Source organism: Clarias gariepinus, chromosome 21, assembly GCF_024256425.1.
Source record: "Clarias gariepinus isolate MV-2021 ecotype Netherlands chromosome 21, CGAR_prim_01v2, whole genome shotgun sequence".
Classification (NCBI taxonomy): domain Eukaryota; kingdom Metazoa; phylum Chordata; class Actinopteri; order Siluriformes; family Clariidae; genus Clarias; species Clarias gariepinus.
The window spans coordinates 17,892,954-17,915,849 of record NC_071120.1 but is presented as its reverse complement, the minus strand read 5'-3'; the positions used below and the strand labels follow the sequence as shown (position 1 = coordinate 17,915,849).

The following is a 22,896-nucleotide window of genomic DNA, read 5'->3' as shown; positions in this document are numbered from 1 at the left end:
ATGACGGCAAGACGGTTCGAAATGTATTCAAATTTTTAAAAGTTGACATTTGAGCTTGTTTTGTTATCCAGTCATAATTTTAATTTGCTTCCTGCTCCTGATAGCTGTGGAACTCCTTCATGCTTTTGACCACTACATTTGCTTTAGAAAGAGTAAACATTCGTTCGAACAGCCTGAAGTCGTCCAGCATCTATAAGTAAAATTCTCACTTTATGCACTTTTGCATGTTGCACCTTAATTTGTATTGAGGGTAAGATGCTGAGTAAGTTTGCTTGGTAAGGATGCTTGGTAAGATGCTTTCTACCATCATTAGTAGTAAATTTATTTGTTAGGAGTGGAGTATAGGCTGTTAAAACATTGGAGCTGTTCATCGTAATGCTAGAGATGGTTAGTAAACATGAGAGACGTGAAGATTTGTTAAAAGAAGTCCTCAGTGCTCATCAACTTTCAGCAGAGATGGGTGATCATTGGAATAATTACAACACATTATCTCCATCAGACTTGGAGTTTGCACAGGAGCAACACTGAGAGGTTTGGTGAAAGTACTCTTGTTATAGGAGATTCATTATGGAGGCACACATGAAATTAGCTAGGCGTTTGGGGGGGATTCGAAGCAAGAGTCAGGTGTTTACCAGAATCCAGAGAGACAGACAGTGCAAGTAATTTTTGGGAGTTAGTCAAGTGCATAATTGGTTTCATGAGGTAGTTATCTATGTAAGTGCTTGTGTGTGTCCATCAGGCGGAGGTTACTAAAAGTAGTATTAAAGGGCTGTGTAAATTAGTGAAGATGAGGTACAATTCTGTGTAGGATGCTTTGGCCCCTTTGAAATGCAGCTTGGTGATGCAGTTTGGTTGATGAACTTCTGAATGTCCCAGGTGATGCCCTGAAATCAATGTGGGCTTTATGGCTGAATAGGCTACCAGAACTCAAATCTTGTATCTGCTCCAGTCGGGAATGTGCCGAAAGAAATGTCTCATTTCTTGTAATCTACAAAGACAAGCGTAGTTAATTATGGAAATTCCAGGGCCACAGCCAGGTAGCAGACAGACAGGCTACAGCATGTCTAGAGCCCCTTTCATACAGGACTATACAGTACTGTACAGGAGTCAGATGAAAAATCACTTAGAAGGTGAGTTTGGCAAGAAAAATGGCCAGAAAAGGTGTTACTATGTGGGCGTAAGTATTTGATGAGAACACAAAATTCTTGGCGAGTGTAAGGTGAGAACGAGGAATATCTCGAGTAGATGCATGTGACTACAATTTGAGCTTGGCAAGAGCTTCACAAGTGAGATAGAACACAAGAGAATGATGCTATGCAGCATGTGTCCGGCAGCCCCTGGCGGGAGTTTTCACCAACACTTCCCTTGATCTTGTCAAGTCACTCCTGGAATACATATATCATTCATATATATCATTCTCTCCTCATTCTCGCCAGAACTCCCGCCAAGTAGATAACGTGTTCTCGGTGAACTCGTAGGAATTCTCCTGGATCTTGTCAGTCACTCCTCAATCTCACAGTCGCTGTCCTGTGGCCATGAGATTGGTGACAGCTAGGAGAGCTCTACAACTTTGGGAAATGCAATATTCAATTTAAAAGCCCAAATCACTTAAATTATACTGTCTTTTCCATTTAAAAAACCCAATTCTCCACAGTAATCTTAATCGATTTAACCTATCCTAAGAATTTTCAAATTCAATAAAAAGTCAAAGATTGGGTGATTAAGTGATTGGGCTGGGTATTGCAGTTTTCAAACTGATCACTCTTCCTCAATCTTTCCCAAAATTTAAAATTTGATCCTAGCTGTCAAATTTGGGATGTATGACATTTTCAAAAGGTGTAAACTTAAGCTATGAGCTTGTCTTCATGCATGATTGGGCAAAGCACAAAAATAAACAAAAAAAAAATAAAAAAAATAAAAAAGAGGGAGGAAATTACATTGAGCTGTATGCCTCATGGTTAATTAAACATCTAAGTGCACACTTGACTATAATATAAAAGTAACCATCCCATCAACAGCATAAAATGGGGTTTAGCATTGGCAGAACTGAGCTATTGCAATTATGACACAAAGAGTAGGTGACGAAATTCTCAACTGAAAGTTGAAACCATTCAACCAGACCTGATGAGTCATACTACTGTGTAGTGATATTAACAGACCCAGATAAAGATTACGTTGAACCATAAGCAAGTTGAGAGCGAGTAGTGGATTAGAAACAGACAGGCACTTTCATTTTCTCTCTTTAAAGCTAAAGACTTACAGTATTATTGAGACAAGATCTCATTAGCAGTATTACATTGCTAAGTATCGGTTCTTAACCTCTTTAGGTTATAATTCTTTTCAATTTATAAATATTGAAGTAGAAGACGCTGATCCCACTATAGGCAGCAGGCGCCCGGAGCCACCTCCAAGATCATCATCATCGTCATCAACAGATTTCCTTCAGGTTCATTTAGCATATAAAGTTTTTAAAGCACGAGATAAGAGGTGAAGCTTTATGTCTTTTAGAATCAATTAAAAAGTTTATCATTGTTACCATTAGGACGTAATCAGGAAAGATAAAGAAATTATCTTCAAAATCAACTTACTGTAGGGAAAAGCAGTGACCTTTTTGGGTAACTAAAGTATTAAAAAATATCAGGAAAAAGTTAACCATCATTTTTTTGCATTGCTGCTCATAATTGATCGATCGATCTATCTATCTATCTATCTATCTATCTATCTATCTATCTATCTATCTATCTATCTATCTATCTATCTATCTATCTATCCATCCATCCATCCATCCATCCATCAAAAATATAATTTTTGCATGCCATGACGGTTTACATTCAAAAGTACAAGTGATTTTATTTGATTATAATGTGGATGTGTTTGTGTTCTTTGTTCACATAATCTGGGTTAAAATAAGTCAAAAGTTAAATAATCACTCAATTGCTATATTTGTTGGCATCCAGATGAAGAAAGAATACCAGAAGCCCTGCTTTAGCTCTTTTATCAGCTATTGCTAGCACTGCTATGAAATCACTGATGATGACGTCAGAACCCCACACAGGCACAGAGGCAAAAAGTCATATGAATTTTGATCTGCCCATTCTAATTCCGATCTAGAATCAGATATGAAAGTGACTCAGATCCGATATGAAAAAAAATTGTGCATTGAGGTAGCCCTCAAAAAAATTAGATCTATCGCATATGAGAGTAAAAAAAAACTAACTGAATCACTTCAGCCTGGTAATGTGAACATAGCCTTTGAAGTGGCATGGTTGTTGCTGCCTGAGGGGTTGGTCTATGCTGGTCTGAAGTATTTCTGAAACTGCTGATTTACTGGGATTTTTATGCACAACCACGGTTTGCAGAGAATGGTCTGAAAAAGAGAAAATAACCAGTGAGTGTCAGTTCTCTGGGTGTCAATGCCTTGTTGATGCCAGAGGTCAGAGGTGAATAGCCAGACTGGTTCAAGCTGATACAAAGGCAACAGTAGCTCAAATAACATGCTATTACAACCGAGGTGTGCCAAAGAGCATCTCTGATATCACAACACATAGGACCTGGAAGTAGATGGGTTACAGCAGCAGAAGCACACACCAGGTGACACTCTTGTCAGCTACGTAGGAACATGAAACTGAGGCTACAATTTGCATGAGCTCACTAAAATTGGACAATAGAAGATTGGAGAAACATTGCCTGGTCTGAAAAGGATCGGTTTTTGCTGCAACATTCAGATGGTAGGGTCAGAATTTTGTGTAAAAGCAAAGGTCCATCCTGCCTTGTATCAACTGTTCAGGCTATTGGTGCTGTAATAGTGTGTGGGATATTTTCTTGGCACACTTTGGACCCCTTAGTAACAATTGAGCATCGTTTAATTGCCAACATTATGGCTATTGCAAGTATTTTTGCTAACCATGTCTATCCCTTAATGGCCTGATCTCAAACAGGTTTCTTGAATATGACAATGAGTTCTCTGTTCTCAAATGGCCTCCACGGTCACCAGATCCCAATCCAATAAAGCGCCTTTGGGATGTGGTGGAATAGGGAATTCACATCATGCATGTGCAGCTGGCAAATCTGCAACAACGGCCATCATGGCAACATGGACCTAAATCTCTAAGGATTATTTCCAGCACTTAGTTGAATCTATGCCATGAAGAATTAAGCCAGCTCTGATGGCAAAAACAAATCCATTCCAGTACCAGTCATTTCCGAACAAACTTTAAAAAGTTAATAAATGAGCAAATAAATACATAAATATAATTATATACGAATATTTGCATGCCTGTAAATAATTCTGAACAGGTTACATACATGAAATGTAGTACATGTTTCAGTCAATTTTCAATACTGTACATTATGGTGGCCTAGATGCAAATAAAAATTATGTCTTACCATAACTCTGGTCACTTCAAAAGTGTAAACCACATGATTAATCTTAGTTAAAGCACCTGTGTAAGCTAACTCTGCTTACAGGAAACCCCTTCCACATAAATCCCTACATAAAACCTTAACTTTAGTTTTCGAATCTGAATATAACCCTCAGAGCCACACTACAGGTGCTTAACTTGAAAAGTTAAGCCACCTACTGAGAATAAAATTATCCATGTTCAGTTCACAGCTCAAAAGCTGCCAAATCGCCACTTTAGTCCATAGTCTTGGTATTAACTTTTTAGAATGTGTACTTAATTCTGAATGAATTACAATTCTAGAAAATATTTTAATAAACTTTAATCCAAATATTATGTAGGTTCCCCTTGTGCCACCTGGGCAGCAATAGTCCCTCTGGGCATGTCTCCACAGTGCCATTGGTGGTGTGCTGTGGTGTCTGACACTGAGACATTGGCAGTGGATGGGCCGGCCTTTGGTCCCTGCAGGCATAGGTGAGCCTTGGGTGCCCAAGATCCTGTCACCAGTTTTCGGGTGCTGTTTCGAGGTGTTCGGCCTATTGCTGATCTCATTATTCTGACTCCACTATAGAAAAAGAAGCTCCACAATAACATCTGAGTTGTTTAAAGACTTAACTAACACATCATCTTGCATAACTGACTCTATTAACACCTTTTATATCTTTTTTAACATCTCATCCCTGCTTCTCATACATATGCACATGCTCTTTAACATGGTGGGTCTGTCATCTTGTCATACAATCACACACACCGCCAACCCCACTCACATCAGTTGGCTCCCTCAGGGCTTGTGCTTTCTCATCAGACATGAGCTTTAGCAGCTTGTGGCAGTTCAGAAGTGAAGTTTAGCTAAGGCTGAGTTGTGTAATCTCCATACAGCTAGCAGCTGCGTACAGGGCTGGTGGAGCAGCAGGCCTGGCATAGAGCTGCAGGAGGGCCTGAGGGATGGGCACCATGCAGCACAGATGGTAAAAGAAGAGGAGTGCTGTCCAACAATAGTTGTGTTTTGCTTTGTTTTTATTTAATGTCATGGATTGACAGGAAGAATTCCCATGACCTTCTTTAGAGGGTTCAGGCAATTCCCAGAGGCAGCTGTAGTGTTTTAAAGTTCACTGTTTCTCGTTTGGAGGTAAAAATACTTAATCCTATTCAATCTGCTATCTGTGTGAAAAAATCCATGTGGCATGCAGATCACCACTGCTTCTTGGTGCTTTGTGTAAAAAAGTTAACATTACATTATAAAGCACGAGCAGGTGAAGTAATTAACACTGATTATCTTATTACAATTGGAAGTGAACAGTCAGTTCGTGAAGGAGGCATATAGGCTAGTGTAAAGATCTGTCTGAATTTCTTGTGGGTTATTTCTGGCATGCACTGGTTAGAACCTAACAAAAAGTGATAAAAGGTGAGACAACTGGTGAACCGGCAACAAGGTCATGGGTGCCCAAGCCTCATTACTGGAAGTGGGTGCGAAGCCTGTGTGGTCTGATGCCATAGTAGAGCTACTGTGGCATAAATTGCTGAAAAGGTTCATAGGTGCTAGCTATGATAGAAAAGTATCAACCCTGTTCAGACCTGTTCTGTTTATCAGAGCGGGCAGGTTTTCAGCACAATGTTATATCTTGGCTTATTCCTAAGGTTTTTGCGCTCAGGAATAAGCCAAGATATAATGACATCAGTAAAGTCACACTTAGGTCGGTATTCACCGATCAGCCATAACATTAAAACCATTAACAATAAAACCACATAGGTTTTGGGTTCCCCTTGTGCCACTGCGGCAGCTCCACAGCACCTCTAAACAGCTCTTTACAGTATTTATACCTGCACACATATTGCGCTACACATGTGACCTCAAGTGCATAAAGGTGGCCTTTATGTTTTCATGTTAATGAATATTGTTTAACATGTTTAACACTGTAATATATTGGGTATTTTACTATCGATTTTGTAAGTGATGCTACTGTATGTTGCTTGTAGAAAATAATAGCTTGTGAATAAGTTTAGTTATCCAGTTTACTAAGTAAATAAGATCTAGCAGGTGTTAAGCATGAAAAAAAAAAGAAAAAAAGAAAAGAAAAAAAATCTATTGAGGACATGCATAACACTTTACAAAAGCATGACTTTATTTTTATTCCACACCAGCTGGCTTGGGTGCTTCTTGCTGCCCTCTTGGCCTGTTCCATATGCTGTACTGTGAAAGGCTGTTTCTGGAGTGCATCAGGGCAGCCAATCTTGTAATAATAGCTAATAATGGTGGAACTCACAACTCACAATCTAACTTAACACCATGGCACTGTATTGACAAATGCTTGTCAAATCAAATGCAAAAAAAAAAAAAGAATATATATATATATATATATATAGCGTGAAAATGTTTCTTCTTTTTTTTTTATCATCTGCCTTAAGTTGTTGTTATATTTCTTTGAGAGTCCCTAATATATTGTGGATTATTCACATTGTTTGGCATCAAGTAAAACTGAAATATAAAATAAATATAATTGAGTTTATCCCATATGTTGCGGAAGGCCCGGGTTCGATTCCCAGCCAGTGCCCAAACCCCAGCCACTGGATGCAGTGCCGGTCCTAAGCACGGATAAAATGGGAGGGTTGCGCCAGGAAGGTCATCCAGCGTAAAAACCTGTGCCAAGTTGTAGTGCGGACTGGGTATTCTGCTGTGGCGACCCCTTGCCGGGAGCAACCGAAAGAACAACAACAACATTATTGCTAGAAAAATGCACTTTTTTTTTGTGATTCTATAATTTGATGATTTTGATCGAGAGCAGCCTTGCTAAATATTTATGTAATCTACAAATCTTCAAACCACGACTACTTAGGATTCAGCTAAATTCAAAGAAACATTATTGCCAAAATAAAACTACATGAATTAAAATGGAATGAGTAAATGATCAGATTTAAGTGAAGACCAGTAGTAAAAGTCCTTCCTTTACTAATTCTATGCAAAATATTTTATTACAAATACATTATCAGCAAGTACTCGAATAAAACCTCACCTTTGTCATAAGTTTGTGTAAAACCCATTTTGTGTTACATCAAATCCTTCAGCATGTCTTATTCTATGCATTTGTGGTAATGATAAGAGAACAAGAAAATCTGTCCTTTTGTGAAAAAGAGCCAACAAGGCCAATATTTGTACTTAAAAATGACCTTACACTGAAATAAAAATTTAAGAATCCTTTTCTTTATAAAATAGATTTTATGCCAGTTATGAGTTATAAAACTAAATGGACAAGTAAAGGAAATTGATGCTTTCACGGGGCTATTAAGATTAAACTTACATACAGTGAAGGCTGAATCAAAAGTGAGAACATCAGACTTGGCAATTCTATTATTTTTCTGGCCACAGCAGGCCAACCTTGTTAATGGCAGTAAAAAACCTGTAATGAGGCTGGGATGTAATGCCATTCACTTTAGCTGGACTGTGTTAAACCATGACCCCTACAACAATAAGTCAAACAAACTGAGCTTACAAAAAGTTCAAATAATTAATTGTGAGTTTTACTGTACACTTAAACAATTTCTAAGGTGAAGGTCATTACCAAAAGGTTACTAGGGTATCTGCTGTGGCATCATTAATAATCATACTTACTGTATACACTATTTTTAATCACGAATTTAATAAACAAATCCATAGATGAAATTGAATTACAGTGTTACATGAAATAATAACTCCATGAACTCCAGTTATACATACTATTTAATTAAAATAAATATTTAATTTAATTTACTTAGATTTAATTTCAATAAATCAGGCGTAACTCAAGTCAGTATATACTGACTTCTTGACCTAATAAACATGGTTTAAGTCTCACATCATGCCGCCATGATCAAATCACTTAATTGATTTATGACATCAGACCATAAACAAAATTTAAGCACTTCTTCAAACAAAAATGTTGGCTTGGAAATTGATCCTCATTTCTGTTAGATGGTAACAGACCAAATAAAAATGTGCTAGGATCATATAAATTTGATAGAAAAAAAAAAATATATATATAATTATTACTACATTCTAGTTTTGCATTAACATATTTGACCTGCAGCTGTTGATGATTTGTTTTAATTGGTTTATTATTAAAATGCTACTGATGTTAATGTGCTTGTGTATTAATCCTGAACATGTTTATATCACTGTGGAGATCAAATTAAATAATCAAATAATAGTAGTTAGGTGAACCTTAATGTAATGTGTTACAAAAACCGATGCTGACGTTAAGCTGTATAAAAAGTCTTGCTGTGTAAAAATTTAGTAGAAAGATAATAGCTGGGGTTAGAGAAACTGCTCTACAACCATGTACCTCATTTCTCAAATGGCATGCTCTGGCAGCAACATGAAGTTGGGTCACTAGAGTTCACTCTAATTTTATGACAGCGTTTCAGCGGCTGTGTCACCAAAGAACATTACCTGCAGGTGAAAGTATTACTCGCGTTTTACATTTAAATTTATTCATTTGGACGGCAATAAAGGACACAGTGATTCACTCGTAAATGCTGGCCATGATATGAAAAGCTGGCTCACATCTTATTCATTCAAGCCACCTTTATGTCTCACCTTATTATTATTCAGTTGCACATTAAGCTTAGTTTTCAGCGATCACTATGAGCTGCAGTTAAAGTACAGTCTATATATAATGTTCAATCAAAGTAGTGGCAAAGCAGCTACTGCATGAATCAAGGTTATTTAGTTCATCTGATGGACAGGACATGTGCCCCAAAGGATTTAAGAAGCTGCTAATCAATCTCAGTTCCCTACAGTAGGCCAACTGATGTTTGTGAAGTAATATTCTACCCAACAAGAGCTGAATTGGTTCGAATGAATGATCCAAATAGAGGGTCAGCAGGTGGACAGGGACAGATATCTAATTGATTGGCATTTAATCTCAGAATGTGATCCTGCTTACCTTCTTACAACATACTTCCTTCCTCTTGCTTAGAGGGAATTCATCTTTATGGAGGTTAATTAACTCATTGTCCCTGACCTCAAGAGGCTATAAACACCAATCATTTATTGATGTGCTTGACTGCACCTGTTATTCTGTACAATAGATAAAAGCTCTTGGGGCTTAGAGAAACACTTGGGAGGATTCTGACAGAGGGACATAGCAGTTGAGTTGACTCTAAGCCAAAGGGCAGAAAAAGATCTTTTCAACTCTCTGTTGACTCTTACAACCTGACAGCCTTGGGAAAAAAAATAAATAAATCACTTACTCCAGCAAAAATAAATGTAAAATAAAAAAGGAGTTCAAAAATATCTATTTATTTTGACCTATTCAAAATCACGTTTACTCAAGCACCCAGAACATTATTCAGTATTTTGATCTTCTTTAGTGATACTTAACTGTAAGCATACATAGATTTTTCATTAATTTAAAGAACGTCATTGTGGCCAGGGTGGATTTCAAATATTTAGAGACTGAACTAAGATGCAGCTGTAAGAACGCAAAGCTACAATATCTGGTACACCAGTTGGTTTTCTTTAAATCCTTTTGTAAAAAGTGTGGATGAGGGGGAAAACTTTCATGCACTGGTACCAGATTTAGGTCACTCCAGAGATATTCAATCAGGTTCATGTCCAGGCTCTGTCTGGGACACTCAAGGACATGCACAACCTCAGAGTTACTCTTGTGTTGTTTTGGTTGTGTGTTTCAGGTAAATCTTTGCCCTGATCCAAGACTATAAAGGCCCTTGATGCAGGTTTTCCCATAAGAATGTCTCTGTGTACACTTTGATCCATTCATCATTCCTTAATTTTGACAAATCTCCAGTCTCTCCTGCTGGAAAGCATGATGGTTTTCCCATCACACTTTGTTACAAGAATGAAATTGCCTTGTTTCCTTACAGATATAATACCTGACACTTTGGCCAAAGAGTTCTAACACAATTTCATCTGCCCAAACAACCTTGTCCTCCATTACAGCAGTCATGTGCCTTATACTGAGAAATGGCTTATTGTGTAACACATTACCCCAAAATCCAGATTGGTGGGATGCTGCAGATGTTCCCATCTGGTACCTTCTCCCACCTCAATACTAGATTTGTGGAATTCCCCATTTGCTTAGTTTTGCTAAATGACAGTATAAGAGTGTCTAGTAAATTCCTTCAATTTAAGAACAACAGTGGCATCAATGTGATATTTTACAAAGGGTAACACATTTTGCGCCTAGATGAGAATGGCTGTAACATATCGAGATGTGATCTGAGTACTTTCCTAATGCACTCTATATCACTTCAAGTATTTACAAGGACTTTTGATGCACTCTTCACTTTACACTGCTTTCCTTGGGAAAGCTCTACGCAGTCCTTTTTTTAACCTGGCTGGACAGCAATATGTGCCAGATGGCCGCTGGCAACTGCTATTAGAGCTCTTTTAACAAGCATAGTGGGATCGGGTCAAGCAGCAAGATCTGTAGAGCCTCATTTCAATACAAAGAAATCCTTAAAAAAGTTTAAAAGGTTTTATTTATTTAAATGATTATTAATTATTAATTTCAGTACCCAAATTTTTTTTTTGCTTTCTAGCAAATGCATTATGGTGTACTGTACTTTTTATTTCAACTATTTGATTGTTTCTGTATTTATTTGTTTACTTCACTATTCATGAATGGTTCAAGTCATGCAAGAATTTTTCATGAAAGCTTTTTTAACATTATCCATCAAAGCTAAAGGGAGAGCCTGATTCATTTGAATTTACCTCAATTTGAATGTTTTCACCTGAAGGAATTGTGAAATTAGAAATAACTGTTCCAAATATGCAACTGTTTATACTTTTGAGGAATGTCTGGAATAAATTAATATAGTATCAAATTAATATTAAGTCCCTTATCACCGATTTCATCTGAAACTGCTTTTCTCTGCCCTGACTTAAAACAAATCTCCAATTAAGGAACAGACTTAACTGCGCAAAACTAAACACATGTATGTATGTATGTATGTATGTATTCATATGACGGAAGGTATGTATGTATGTATGTACAGTATGTTACCTGTATGTACAGTATGTTACCTGTATGTACAGTATGCTACCTGTATGTATGTATGTATGTACTGTATAGGTGTATGTAAAAATAGGCATTCGTCCACTTAAAATCCTGTTTATAGATATAGATAAAAAAAATGAAATGACAGCAAAACAACTTAGAGTCAAACACTCAGGCATCTTTCTAAACCCCTGATTTTCACTAAGATATTGTTGCTGGTCGCCTTGGTGTATGTAGGTGGATGGAAAGTGGATTTTTATTTCTTTCTATTTTGCCTATCTGAATATACATATTTAATGTTAGTTGCCTTCTTTCAATTAGTAGTGGGATCTATTTAATGCAAGCTAGTGTCAGATTCTGCTCTCGTTTTGATGGATGAGTAAAGTAACAGTTGTAATTATTTTATGACATGCACCAAGGCCTTTGCATGTAATAAACAGTGAACATCAGTTATAGTAACAGTACAGTAAATAATCAAAAACAGAAATACATGTTAAAATAAACAATGAAGTATTATATTCAGTTATATATAAGGTTTAAGTTTGGTCTAGAATCCATCCTACTGTAACTCAATCTTAATGCAAATATTTCACATTTCCCCTACTAATTTACTGTGGCCAACACTTGTTTAAGTGTTAACAAATCTTTTTATACCACTGCAGGCATTCTCTACAATTTAAATTCTAAGTAAAATTAAGTGTAAAGCACCCCTTCTTCTTTTTTTTTTTCAAAGATAAAGTGTATTACAGTATATAGTGCAGATTCATTGACCTCATGCTATACCGTAGTCCAAACACAAATAAATATTTTTGTCTAATAAATGTCCTTTGAAACATGCCATTTATTGGAAATGTAAAGTTGGTGAATATACAGTGCAAGGAGCTATGATTAAACAAATAACTATAGCTATATCACGTGTGCTGTCAGGGCCTGGTATTCTTGTAGATTCTCAGGCAGATTGCTTTAATGAGTATCAGCTCATCTGAATATAATCCATATTGGTAATTGTCTGCCGACTCTAGGAGAGCTATATATTACACAAGATGTAAGCTTTCCTGGAAGAAGTGCTTCATAAATGCTTTCCATGTAGACAATTTAATTATGCCAGCGTACAGATCTCATCTTCAGCCCAGCAGTATGGCCTAGTGAGTCAGTTTAACTTCATTACGTTTATACCTTCTCTCTTCCCATCAAAAAACATCATAAAATTAATTTGCTAGACTGATTTTCTTACAAGAAAGCTTTTGGTATCATTTAGCGTAAAGTTAATGTGAATGATGACAAGCTTGTATCTGTGTTCACTCTTCACTTATATTTATGACTTAGTCTTACCTTATCTTTCTTCTGTTTTTCATCCTGATATATGTGCCATCTCTCTCCATCGTTGCTAAAGGCAAGCTTATATGAGCCCACAAACTGCACATGGCCGAAATCTTTCGCTCCCTGGGTAATGATACCTGTGACTTTGGTCGGCACAAGCATGTCCACCTGAAACAAAGCGATGGAGAGAGAGAGAGAGAGAGAGAGAGAGAGAGAGAGAGAATGAGAATAGATGTAAGAACACATTTTTGTGAAGTGTGAGTGATGGGAGCTTTATTATTAAGTCATAAAGCTTAATAAGAGTTTTGAAATACACTATTAGACATTCATTTACAGAAGAAATTCTACTGCTTTATTTATTTGCTGTATGTAAAACGACACACAAACATCTAAGCATCTACATGTCTAATATGCATTAAAGTAGATATACACAATGAAACATGTTTAGTATCTTTGTATTCATATACAGTACACACAATACATTAAATAAACTAATTATTTATGTTAATTATCATGTTTTTAACATTTCCGGTGCAAATAAGTTGGTCGGTGCTCTATTTTCATTATTACCACCAAGTTAGAGGTTGTGTCCCTTGCTGACATCACAGCAGAACTATTGCTAGTGCTGGCATTTAATAGGAGTAAAAAATCTCACACATTAGGGAATAGCAAAAGAGCAAGCGAGTCCAGCAAAGTTCAATTTCATAATAAAATACGAAAGTAATGCTTTTTTTTTTTGTTTTAAGTTTTCAAATCATACAGTCACACAGGATAAAATATAGAAATGCTGAGTTACAGAGCTCCAACAACAAGCAGTAAAAAAGAACAATGAATTTACTGTACACAGAATATTGCACTGTGTGTATTACTGTACATTAGGTAGTGAAATATAGGATAAAAAGTAAAAAAAAAAAAATATATATATATATATATATATATATATATATATATATATATATATATATATATATATATATGCATAGCAGTAGCAAAAGTAAACCTTAAATCTTGTGTTAAATCAATGCTCAGTAAAGGGTCTGTACATTACTGTCCAGGAGATAAAGTGTGACGTCATTAATGTCCAGCTAGGACACTGCTGCTATTTAGGAGTCTTATGGCCTGTACGTAAAAAATAAAAGAAAGAAAGTAAGATAGAAAAAAAGGAAGAAAGAAAAATCAGCTTCTGAGCCTAATAAAACAGCAGGAGTTTCTGCCAGAAGGAAGCAGCATAAGCAGGCTGGAATTCAGGTGGCTGTGGTCTTTTATGATTATTCAGACCCTTCTCAGGCACCGTCTGGTGTGAATGTCCTGAAGGGAGGGAAGATCACCTCCAGTGATATACCGGGCACATTGTGTTACTTAATACTGCTGGATTTTAAACTGAAGGTAAACTACTATTTAAGCTGTTTATGTCTCCCACAAATTTTAGCTTCATTTTGGCCGTGGGCTTAAATATATAAATAAATAAATAAATAAATAAATATTTTAAATGTTTAAAATAATATGTTTTTTTTTTGTACCTGTGAGTATATTTTAACAACTTTTAATCACCAATAGTGACAACCACAAAAGTTGGCAACCACAAAAGTTTGCAAAGTTAGCAAAGTTTACAGCTGAAACAAACATCAAAAGGCAAAAATAGACTTTCTCAGGAGTAGGAGTGAACTTTTCATTTGGACTCATGCCCATGGCAATGAAGATAGATATTGTCTAAGCAAAATACTTTAACTGAATTGTAGAAAAGGTGATTCAGATTTCAACTATGTGATGTAAAAGAAAATGGTTTGACATGAAAATAGCGGGAGAGAAGAAAAAAACATGTGCATACAGTATACTGCACCCAAGTGATCACAAACACCAAGGACACACACTTTTCTAGTGTTCTGCACAAACAATTCTGCACATTTCATCCAGGGTATCCATACACCCTGCCTTTGTTTGCTTTTAATTCTAAACGTGAAATTCAGTATTTTAAACTAGCCCAATCTGGCAACCCTGTTATTAATGATCATTTCCACCGCTCTCTCAATCAAAATGTTCACATATGGGCAGAGTGATTCCTTTCCAATTTCCAAAAAGCTAGATTAGGGAGGCACGATGTTTCCCTGTGTTTTCACAGCATCTAGCAAGGCAAAGAAAATCAATAGAACATCAGCTTATATCTGTCTACTAGTATAATTATAAGTATTTTTTCCAGTATTTTAAATTATGAAACAAAAGTATGAAACAAAAATGTGTTGAACTCCTGATGCATTGAGTATGTAAATAGTTGGCCATCACATCCATATGTGCTTATTGCAAAACCACACATACTGTAGTAATAATATCCCCTTCCCTTCTGTGTAGGCTTTCCATTAGATTTAAGAATGTACTGTATATGTGGGGATTTGTGCTTATTTAGCCACAAGAGCATTAGTGAGGTCTAGCACAGGAGGCCTGAGGTTCATTGGGGTTAAGGTCAGGGCACTTTGTGCACATGGGCAGTGCCATGAGGAATCCCTTTAAGTGCCATGAGGAATCCCTTTAGGCGCAGTAAAAAAAAACTGTAACAAATTCAAATTCAAATTCAAATTTTATTTGTCACATACACAAACATACACAGTACGAAATGTAGTGAAATGTATTATACGACTGCCAATGACCCTAGAAGAGAGTTAAATTTTACAAATAAGAAATAAATATGAATAAAAGAAATACGATAGAAATTAAATTACAAAATTAAATTAAACTAGGAAAAATAGAACTAAAAATAAAAATAGAAATGTGCTATGAAAAAATAGAACTAAAAATAAAAATAGAAATAGGATGTACAAAATAGAAATATACTGTGCAAATTGAAATATACTTTACGGTGTGTGCAAATATGCATGGAACAAAGTGTCTTAGTGCAGAGGTTATTAAAGTGACTTTGTGCACTGGTCCAGGATGTAAACGTAAAACTGTAAAATGTAGTGTAGTTGTGAAGGTAGGTGTGCAAAGTTATTAAAGTGTCTTTGTGCAATGGTCCAGGATGTAACGTACGACATGTAGTGTATATATGAAGGTAGGTGAGCGTGTAATTGTCCATAGTGTTCATGGATGTAAGAAGATTGATGGATTTGACCAATTATGAAAATATTGTGTAGTTCTGCATAGTGGTGTGGTTGTGGTTGAGAGACCTTATCGCCTGCGGGAAGAAGCTCCTCCTCAGTCTCTCTGTGTTGGCCTTCAAGGAGCGGAATCGCTTCCCAGACCGCAACAGAGTAAACAGTCCGTTATTGGGGTGGCTGAGGTCCTTCACAATCTTCCTGGCCTTGGTCAAGCACCGCTTGTTGTAGATCGAGTGCAGGTCAGGGAGCTCGATGCGGATGATGCGCTCAGCTGATCGCACCACCCTCTGTAGAGCTCGTCTGTCCTGCATGGTGCTGTTCCCGAACCAGGTCGTGATATTTCCCGTCAGGATGCTCTCGATGGTGCAGGAGTAGAAATTCCTGAGCACCTTGGAGGGCAGTCTAAAGTCTCTCAAGCGTCTGAGGTGGTAGAGACGCTGCCGGGCCTTTTTTACCACGGTGTTGATGTGACAGGACCATGCCAGGTCCTGCGTGATGTGAACACCGAGGTATCTGAAGCTGTCCACTCTCTCCACTGGGCTCCTGTTGATGACGGGGGTCTGGTAGTTCCTCACCTGCTTTGTACTAAAGTCCACTATCAGCTCCTTTGTCTTACTGACGTTCAGGAGGAGATTGTTCCTCTGGCACCAGTTCTCCAGATTTCCAACCTCCTCCAGGTAGGCCGTCTCATCATTGTTCGTGATCAGGCCCACCACAACAGTGTCGTCAGCGAACTTGATGATGGTGGTGGAGCTGGTAGTGGCCACGCAGTCGTGGGTGTACAGAGAGTACAGCAGGGGGCTCAGAACACAACCCTGGGGGGCTCCAGTGCTGAGAGTGAGAGGGGCTGAGACATGTCCGCCCATCCTTACTGCCTGTGGTCTGCCAGTTAGGAAGTTGGAGATCCACTGACACATAGATGAGCTGAGTCCCAGGTGCTCCAGCTTGGTGGTAAGTGTGGAGGGAATTATGGTATTAAATGCAGAACTGTAGTCGATGAAGAGCATTTTCACATAATTCCCCCTCCGAGTGTCCAGGTGAGTGAGAGATGTATGGAGGAGATGAGAGATTGCATCGTCCGTGGAACGGTTTGGACGATAAGCGAACTGTAGTGGGTCGAGTGTGTCTGGTAGTGAAGAGATGATGAAGTCTCTGACCAGGCGTTCAAAGCACTTCATCACTACTGAAGTGAGGGCTACAGGGCGATAGTCATTGAGTGAAGCAGGATGAGGTTTCTTTGGGACAGGAACAATGATGGACTCTTTGAAGCATGTGGGGATCACCGACTGAGATAAAGAGATGTTGAATATCTCAGTGAACACAGGTGCTAGCTGGTCTGCGCAGGCTCTGAGGAGACGGCCTGAGATGCCGTCTGGTCCAGCTGCTTTCCTGGTGTTCACTCTCTTGAAGGCTCTCCTCACGTCATGCTCGGTGATGATGAACGCGCTTCCGGTGCTGGCAGTGACTTCCTGTCTGCAGCCGTTAGCGCCGCTAGCATTAGCATCGCTAGCGTCCTTAGCTGCAGCCTCGAAGCGAGCATAGAAAGTGTTGAGCTCATCTGCCAGAGTCACGTCTGCGTTTATCATACCGGATGTTGGTGCTTTATAATCCGTTATTGTTCTCAATCCCTGCCACAGGCTCCTAGAGTCACTCTGTTGGAGCTGTGACTCTAGTTTCCTCCCGTAGCGCTGCTTCGCCTCTTTCACCGCCTTCCGGACGCTGTATGACGCAGCCTTGTACGGTTCCATGTCCCCCGACGCGAGTCCCGTGTTGTAGGCAGCGGTGCGAGATCTCAGAGCGTCGCGGATGGTTTTATCCACCCACGGCTTCTGGTTGGGAAACGTTTTAATAGTCTTTTTTCCTACGGTATCGTCCGCTAATTTCCCGATGAATCCCACAACCGCTTCCGTAAACACGCTGACGTCACCATCGGAGCTGTTTCTGAACATGTCCCAGTCTGCGTCATCGAGTGCGTCCTGTAACGCGGCCACCGATTGGTCCGTCCAGCGCGCGACCTCCCTCTGAACCGGAACTTCCTGTTTCAGCCTTTGTTTGTATTTTGGCATGAGGAAGATGGCGGCGTGGTCGGATTTACCAAACGGTGGACAAGATTGTGCCTTGTAGCCGTCCTTGACCGTTGTGTAGCAGTGGTCCAGTGTCCTTTCGCCCCTGGTGGGGCAGGTGATATGCTGATAAAAGTTTGGCGCTGCGCGTTTGAGGTTGGCACTATTAAAGTCCCCCGCCACAATAAGCGCAGCGTCCCGGTGTTGTGTTTGTTGCTGTGTGAGTGCCTCATGCAGCTCGCATAAGGCAGTGTCCGTGTCCGCTTGTGGTGGAATATAAACGGCGCTGATTATGACCGATGTAAACTCCCGAGGAAGGTAAAAAGGACGACACATGATGGACAGTAGTTCCAGGTTTGGTGTGCAGGAGCGTGTGAGAGGAACAACGCTCGCGCTGTTGCACCAGCTGCTGTTCACCATTAAACACACGCCGCCTCCCCTTGACTTCCCCGAGTCCCGCGTCCTGTCCATGCGGTGAACCGAGAAGAACTCGGCCGGCTGGATGGCGTGGTCCGGCACCGCTGGGTTCAGCCATGTCTCGGTGAAGCAGAGGAGATTGCAGTCCCGAATGTCTCTCTGGAACTTTATCCTGGCCCTGAGGTCATCGAGCTTGTTTTCCAGTGACTGGACGTTGGCGAGCAGGATGCTAGGCAGAGGTGTGCGGTGTGCACGGGCTCTCAGCCTGTTCCTGACGCCGGCTCGTTTTCCTCGGGGCCGCCGCTTCGCGTCGCGTCCTTTGTTGTCCCTCAGGATCTCACTCGGCCAGCTCGGATCCGGAGTTAAACACATCAGCACACAGACCTTGTAGACACATTTATGCATCTAGATATATGAGTGTATTGCTTAAGTGTCCACATATGTTTGCCTACATAGTGTACAAGAGTTCCACCTGCTGCAATAAATTAACCACCATTTGCCACAGCTATTTGTGTATTATATACAGGGTACTGTATATGTACATAGGTGGTGTAACAGTACATGCAATTCAAATTATACCATTTGGGGTGGTTTTTAATCTAAGTAAATACAGTCCAGCGTTAACAAATTATTTTCTCATTTGAACCTGTTCAATTAAATTAATGAAAAAGGCATCGCCGAGACTTGTGGTAAAATATTTACATATAACATATGGAATTTTTACAGCTTAAAGAGTCAGATGGACATTTTTTCCCCTCCCATCCTGCGCCGTGATTCCCCGGTGAGAATTACGTAATTTCCCACTTGGATGCTTTGAACAGTTGAAGTGGGTTACTGGGCATTCTGGTTTTATTTGCAACATGCTAGGCTGATACCTACAGTGCGTGATGTATATTCTCTTTCTCAAACAGAAAGCTGTATAGTCAGTGTTTTAGATTTAACAAACAAATGTCTGAAGCTAATGCTTGTATACAGTATACCGTAGGGGCAGGGCTAGCTCAGTGGTTAAGGTGTTGGATTGCTGATTAGAAGGTCTTTGGATTGATCCTCAAAACCACTGGCCTACCACTATTGGACCCTTGAGCAAAGCCTCTTATCCCCAGTTGCTCAGATACAACCACATGTGCTGGTATTTTATGACATGATAGACATGCTCCCCACTTACTCTGTCAAGCAAGGTTTTATGGAGCTGTGCAAAAATGGTAACAGCACCATCACCAGTAGCAAAAAGAGTAAATAATGTGTCTGTTATTTATATTAAAAAAAAGTGTTATTATTCATAAGCAATATGGTTTACCTTGATGCCTTTTTTTTTTTTTTTAAAGAAAGGTATGTGCATTTCTTACCAGTTACCGGTGGGTTTGTCGATGTTTGTACGGATTTATATTTTTAAAAATGAAACTCCTAATAAATAAAAAGAAAGCTTGTTCTGTTTTACTTTTCCATACCAAAAATTTACCGAACCGTGACTTAAACACCGAGGTACGTACTGAACCGTGACTTCACCATTGAGGTATGTACTGAACCGTGACTTCAACACCGGGTTACGTACCGAACCGTGACTTCAACACCATGTTATGTACTAACAGGAACTTTTGTGTACCTTTACACCCCTAGTATAGTATATAGTATCTGAACCCTGATTGGGAAAAAGCTACAAGTTTACATTACATGATGTGAAAACCTCACAGCTGTATAAGGGAAGCTTATATCTTGATCAATGCAGTTAGCAAAACTTGACAAAGTACCACAAATTCTACAAAATGTGTAAATATGGATAATTTTTTTGCTGCTACTTGGCACATTGTGTCTGTCTATGTGTGTGTGTCTGCCTATACTGTGTATATATATATAATGTATATATATAATGTATTTTGGAGAAAGAGAAAGAAGACGCTTCTAAACTAATTGCACCAGCTGTGACGGTAAACAAAGAAGGATCCAAGTGAATGGGGATGTCAGGCTAGTGTGTGGGCATTTGATTACACACAGAAGGTTGCACACAAAGCTCGTCTTGTTCTGACCAAATGATTCATTTTAGCCAGCAAAACAACAGCAGACCTAAAAGCATGAGTCATAAATTGTTGCTTTAAAAAGTATATATATATAATTCTGTCCTGTAACTCATGCACCTTATGCTTTGATGAATGCACGTGATTTGGGGTGAAGATGAGCTTGAGATTTGCCCTCAGTGCTGTAACCTCCCTCCTGAGGGTCTAATCTTCCTGCATGAGCATGCTTTGAAGTCTGTGAAGCCTGGCTTGGTTTGCTTGTGGCTGTCTCATAACAAAATCAATTGAGATGCAATAAATAAATAAATAAATGAGTGGGGAGGGAAAAAAAAAAAAAAAAAAAAACTCCTCAGGGCCCAGCCAGCTGTGACAGACTACACCACCCACGCAGCTCAGCCTTCTCGCTGCCTCCTCGCACTGCTCTTTGTACGTCCCTGGGTTCCCTGACAGCAAATATATCTGCTGTCACTTGAACATGTATTAGGAATAATTAAATGAAAAAATATATATATATAAAATTTAAAATTAAAGATACATTTCTTTAAAGAGATTAAAGTCATATTCCTGATTTAAAACTGAATTTAGAAGGGGAATTAAGGGAGCATCCAGCATGCTGGTTTGAAAGAACTCCACGCTGCTAAGCTTGCTTCCCTGAAGCTTGCATAATTTAATTGTCCACATGGAAGGCTCATTTGCAATCATTTGCATTTTCTGACCCAATTTCATTCCTCCAGTTGAACACGGGGCCAAGGTTCATGCAGAGTCAATGATATGCGCACTTTATAGAGAACTCCAGTCGTTCTCGGACATTCGCAGCAGATAGCACTACAGTATAAACAAGCTGTACTGTATTTATGTCATGTATTAGGTACAGGTATAGGAAGAGGAAATCTGATGCCTGTTAGGTCTCTTAAACAAGACATTCTGCAAAAAAAATGTCTTTGCTCTCTGAGAACATCACATTGTTTGTATTTTTAAATCTGTGAGTATGTCACAGGGCTTAGGCTTGGCAGAATGACACACTGGATAAGTCTAATGCACTGAAGTTTACTTCATTGCATATATCATAATACATAAAGATGAAGATAATAAAATAAATACTGTACAACATATTGGACAGTGGATATAAAAAAAAAAAACCCTACACACCTCATTCATTTTCTGTACAGGATCGCAGGAACCCTTTAGCGCCTATGAGGCAGATTTTACCCTGTACAGGCTGCCAAATCCCACTTACACATTATGGACAACATTTGTAAACACTAATTATCCTAGTCTGTTTGTCTTTGGACTGTGGGAGAAACCCAGAGGAAACCCACCAAGCGCAGGGAGAACATGCAAACTCCATGAAAGACCTGAAGGTGGGACTAGAAACCCCTGTCCCTGGATGTCTGAGGCCACAGTCCTAACCAAAATACCAATGTGCCAGCACCGCACCTACACTCATGTTTTAAAATTGTTAAAAATGATTGAAATTCAGGAAGAGGGCACATTTCTGTTATTTCAGTAACTGCAATCTGTTCAAAAATAAATTCACGTTCATGTACGGCTGGACAGTTACCGAATATCAATGAACACAACCACTTACACTTTCTACTCAGCTTTTGGAAACATGGTTAAGAAAAGAGGAATAGAGTTACTCTAAAAGAGTTAGAGTTTAATATTTCATTTACTATTTTATCGCTTTTTACTAAGGAATGACCTACACAATAAACAAGACTGACACGAAAAGGTATTATAGCTGAAGCATGTGCTAGATAAAAAGAAAAAAAAAATCCTTTAAATGCAAACTCAAGCACATTTACTCTCAAATGATGACATGTACCATTCAGTTTCTTGATTTTGCATTTGATTTATTGGTCTATTTATATTTCCTCCATTACCTCAATGAAAAAAGTTGTGATGATGGAAACGCCAGCACAGCAATATGACTTTACTTATCATATAATGGAAAAAGTGTACTGACCTTTCCGCAAACTCTAAAGTCAATTTAGCAGCTAATGAAATGTGATCTGGGTCATTATGAAGTAAACTTATTAAACTTAGCAAAGTAAAGGAACAGTTGCTCAAACCGGTAAAATTACATTTAGTACATAATAGTAAGGAAAAACACTATCAATAAAATGTTATAAAAAGGTATTCACTCTAAGATCATTCTCTCTCTCTCTCTCTCTCTCTCTCTCTCTCTCGCTCACACACACTTTTTATAATCGTTTAAATGATTGAGTGTTCATTTTGAAAATGGAAAAATCTGAAAACTGATGTTTTACATAACACAATGAACACTAAAAATAGTACATTTTGGTTAATAATTGTATTCACTATTTGTTTTACTTAATTCCACTGCATCACACACTGTCTGTCCATGTGACTGCAGGTGGTGTTTCGATTGATTCTTCCACACAGCAGGACAAATACTGATAAAAATGGTTGCACCTGGTAATACAGTAAGGCATGCATCTAACTGCAACCATAATACATGAAATAAATGTCCTGGCCAAAAATAATTTCATGCAACTAATCAAAATGTAGTATGTGCTAATTTATTAACACAAGCACTAAAATAGTGACCAGTTATTATTAATTCATATGATTCCATA

The 22,896-nt window shown here is 38.6% G+C and overlaps 1 protein-coding gene across 1 annotated transcript in view; it reads right to left on the bottom strand.

Annotated features, from left to right (window-relative positions):
* Positions 1-22,896, bottom strand: part of edil3a (EGF-like repeats and discoidin I-like domains 3a) — a 209,566-nt gene that overhangs the window by 4,936 nt on the left and 181,734 nt on the right. Inside the window, exon 9 of the mRNA XM_053481489.1 lies at positions 12,728-12,883. Coding sequence (XP_053337464.1) covers positions 12,728-12,883 — 156 coding nt within the window. The remainder of the gene's footprint in view (positions 1-12,727; positions 12,884-22,896) is intronic.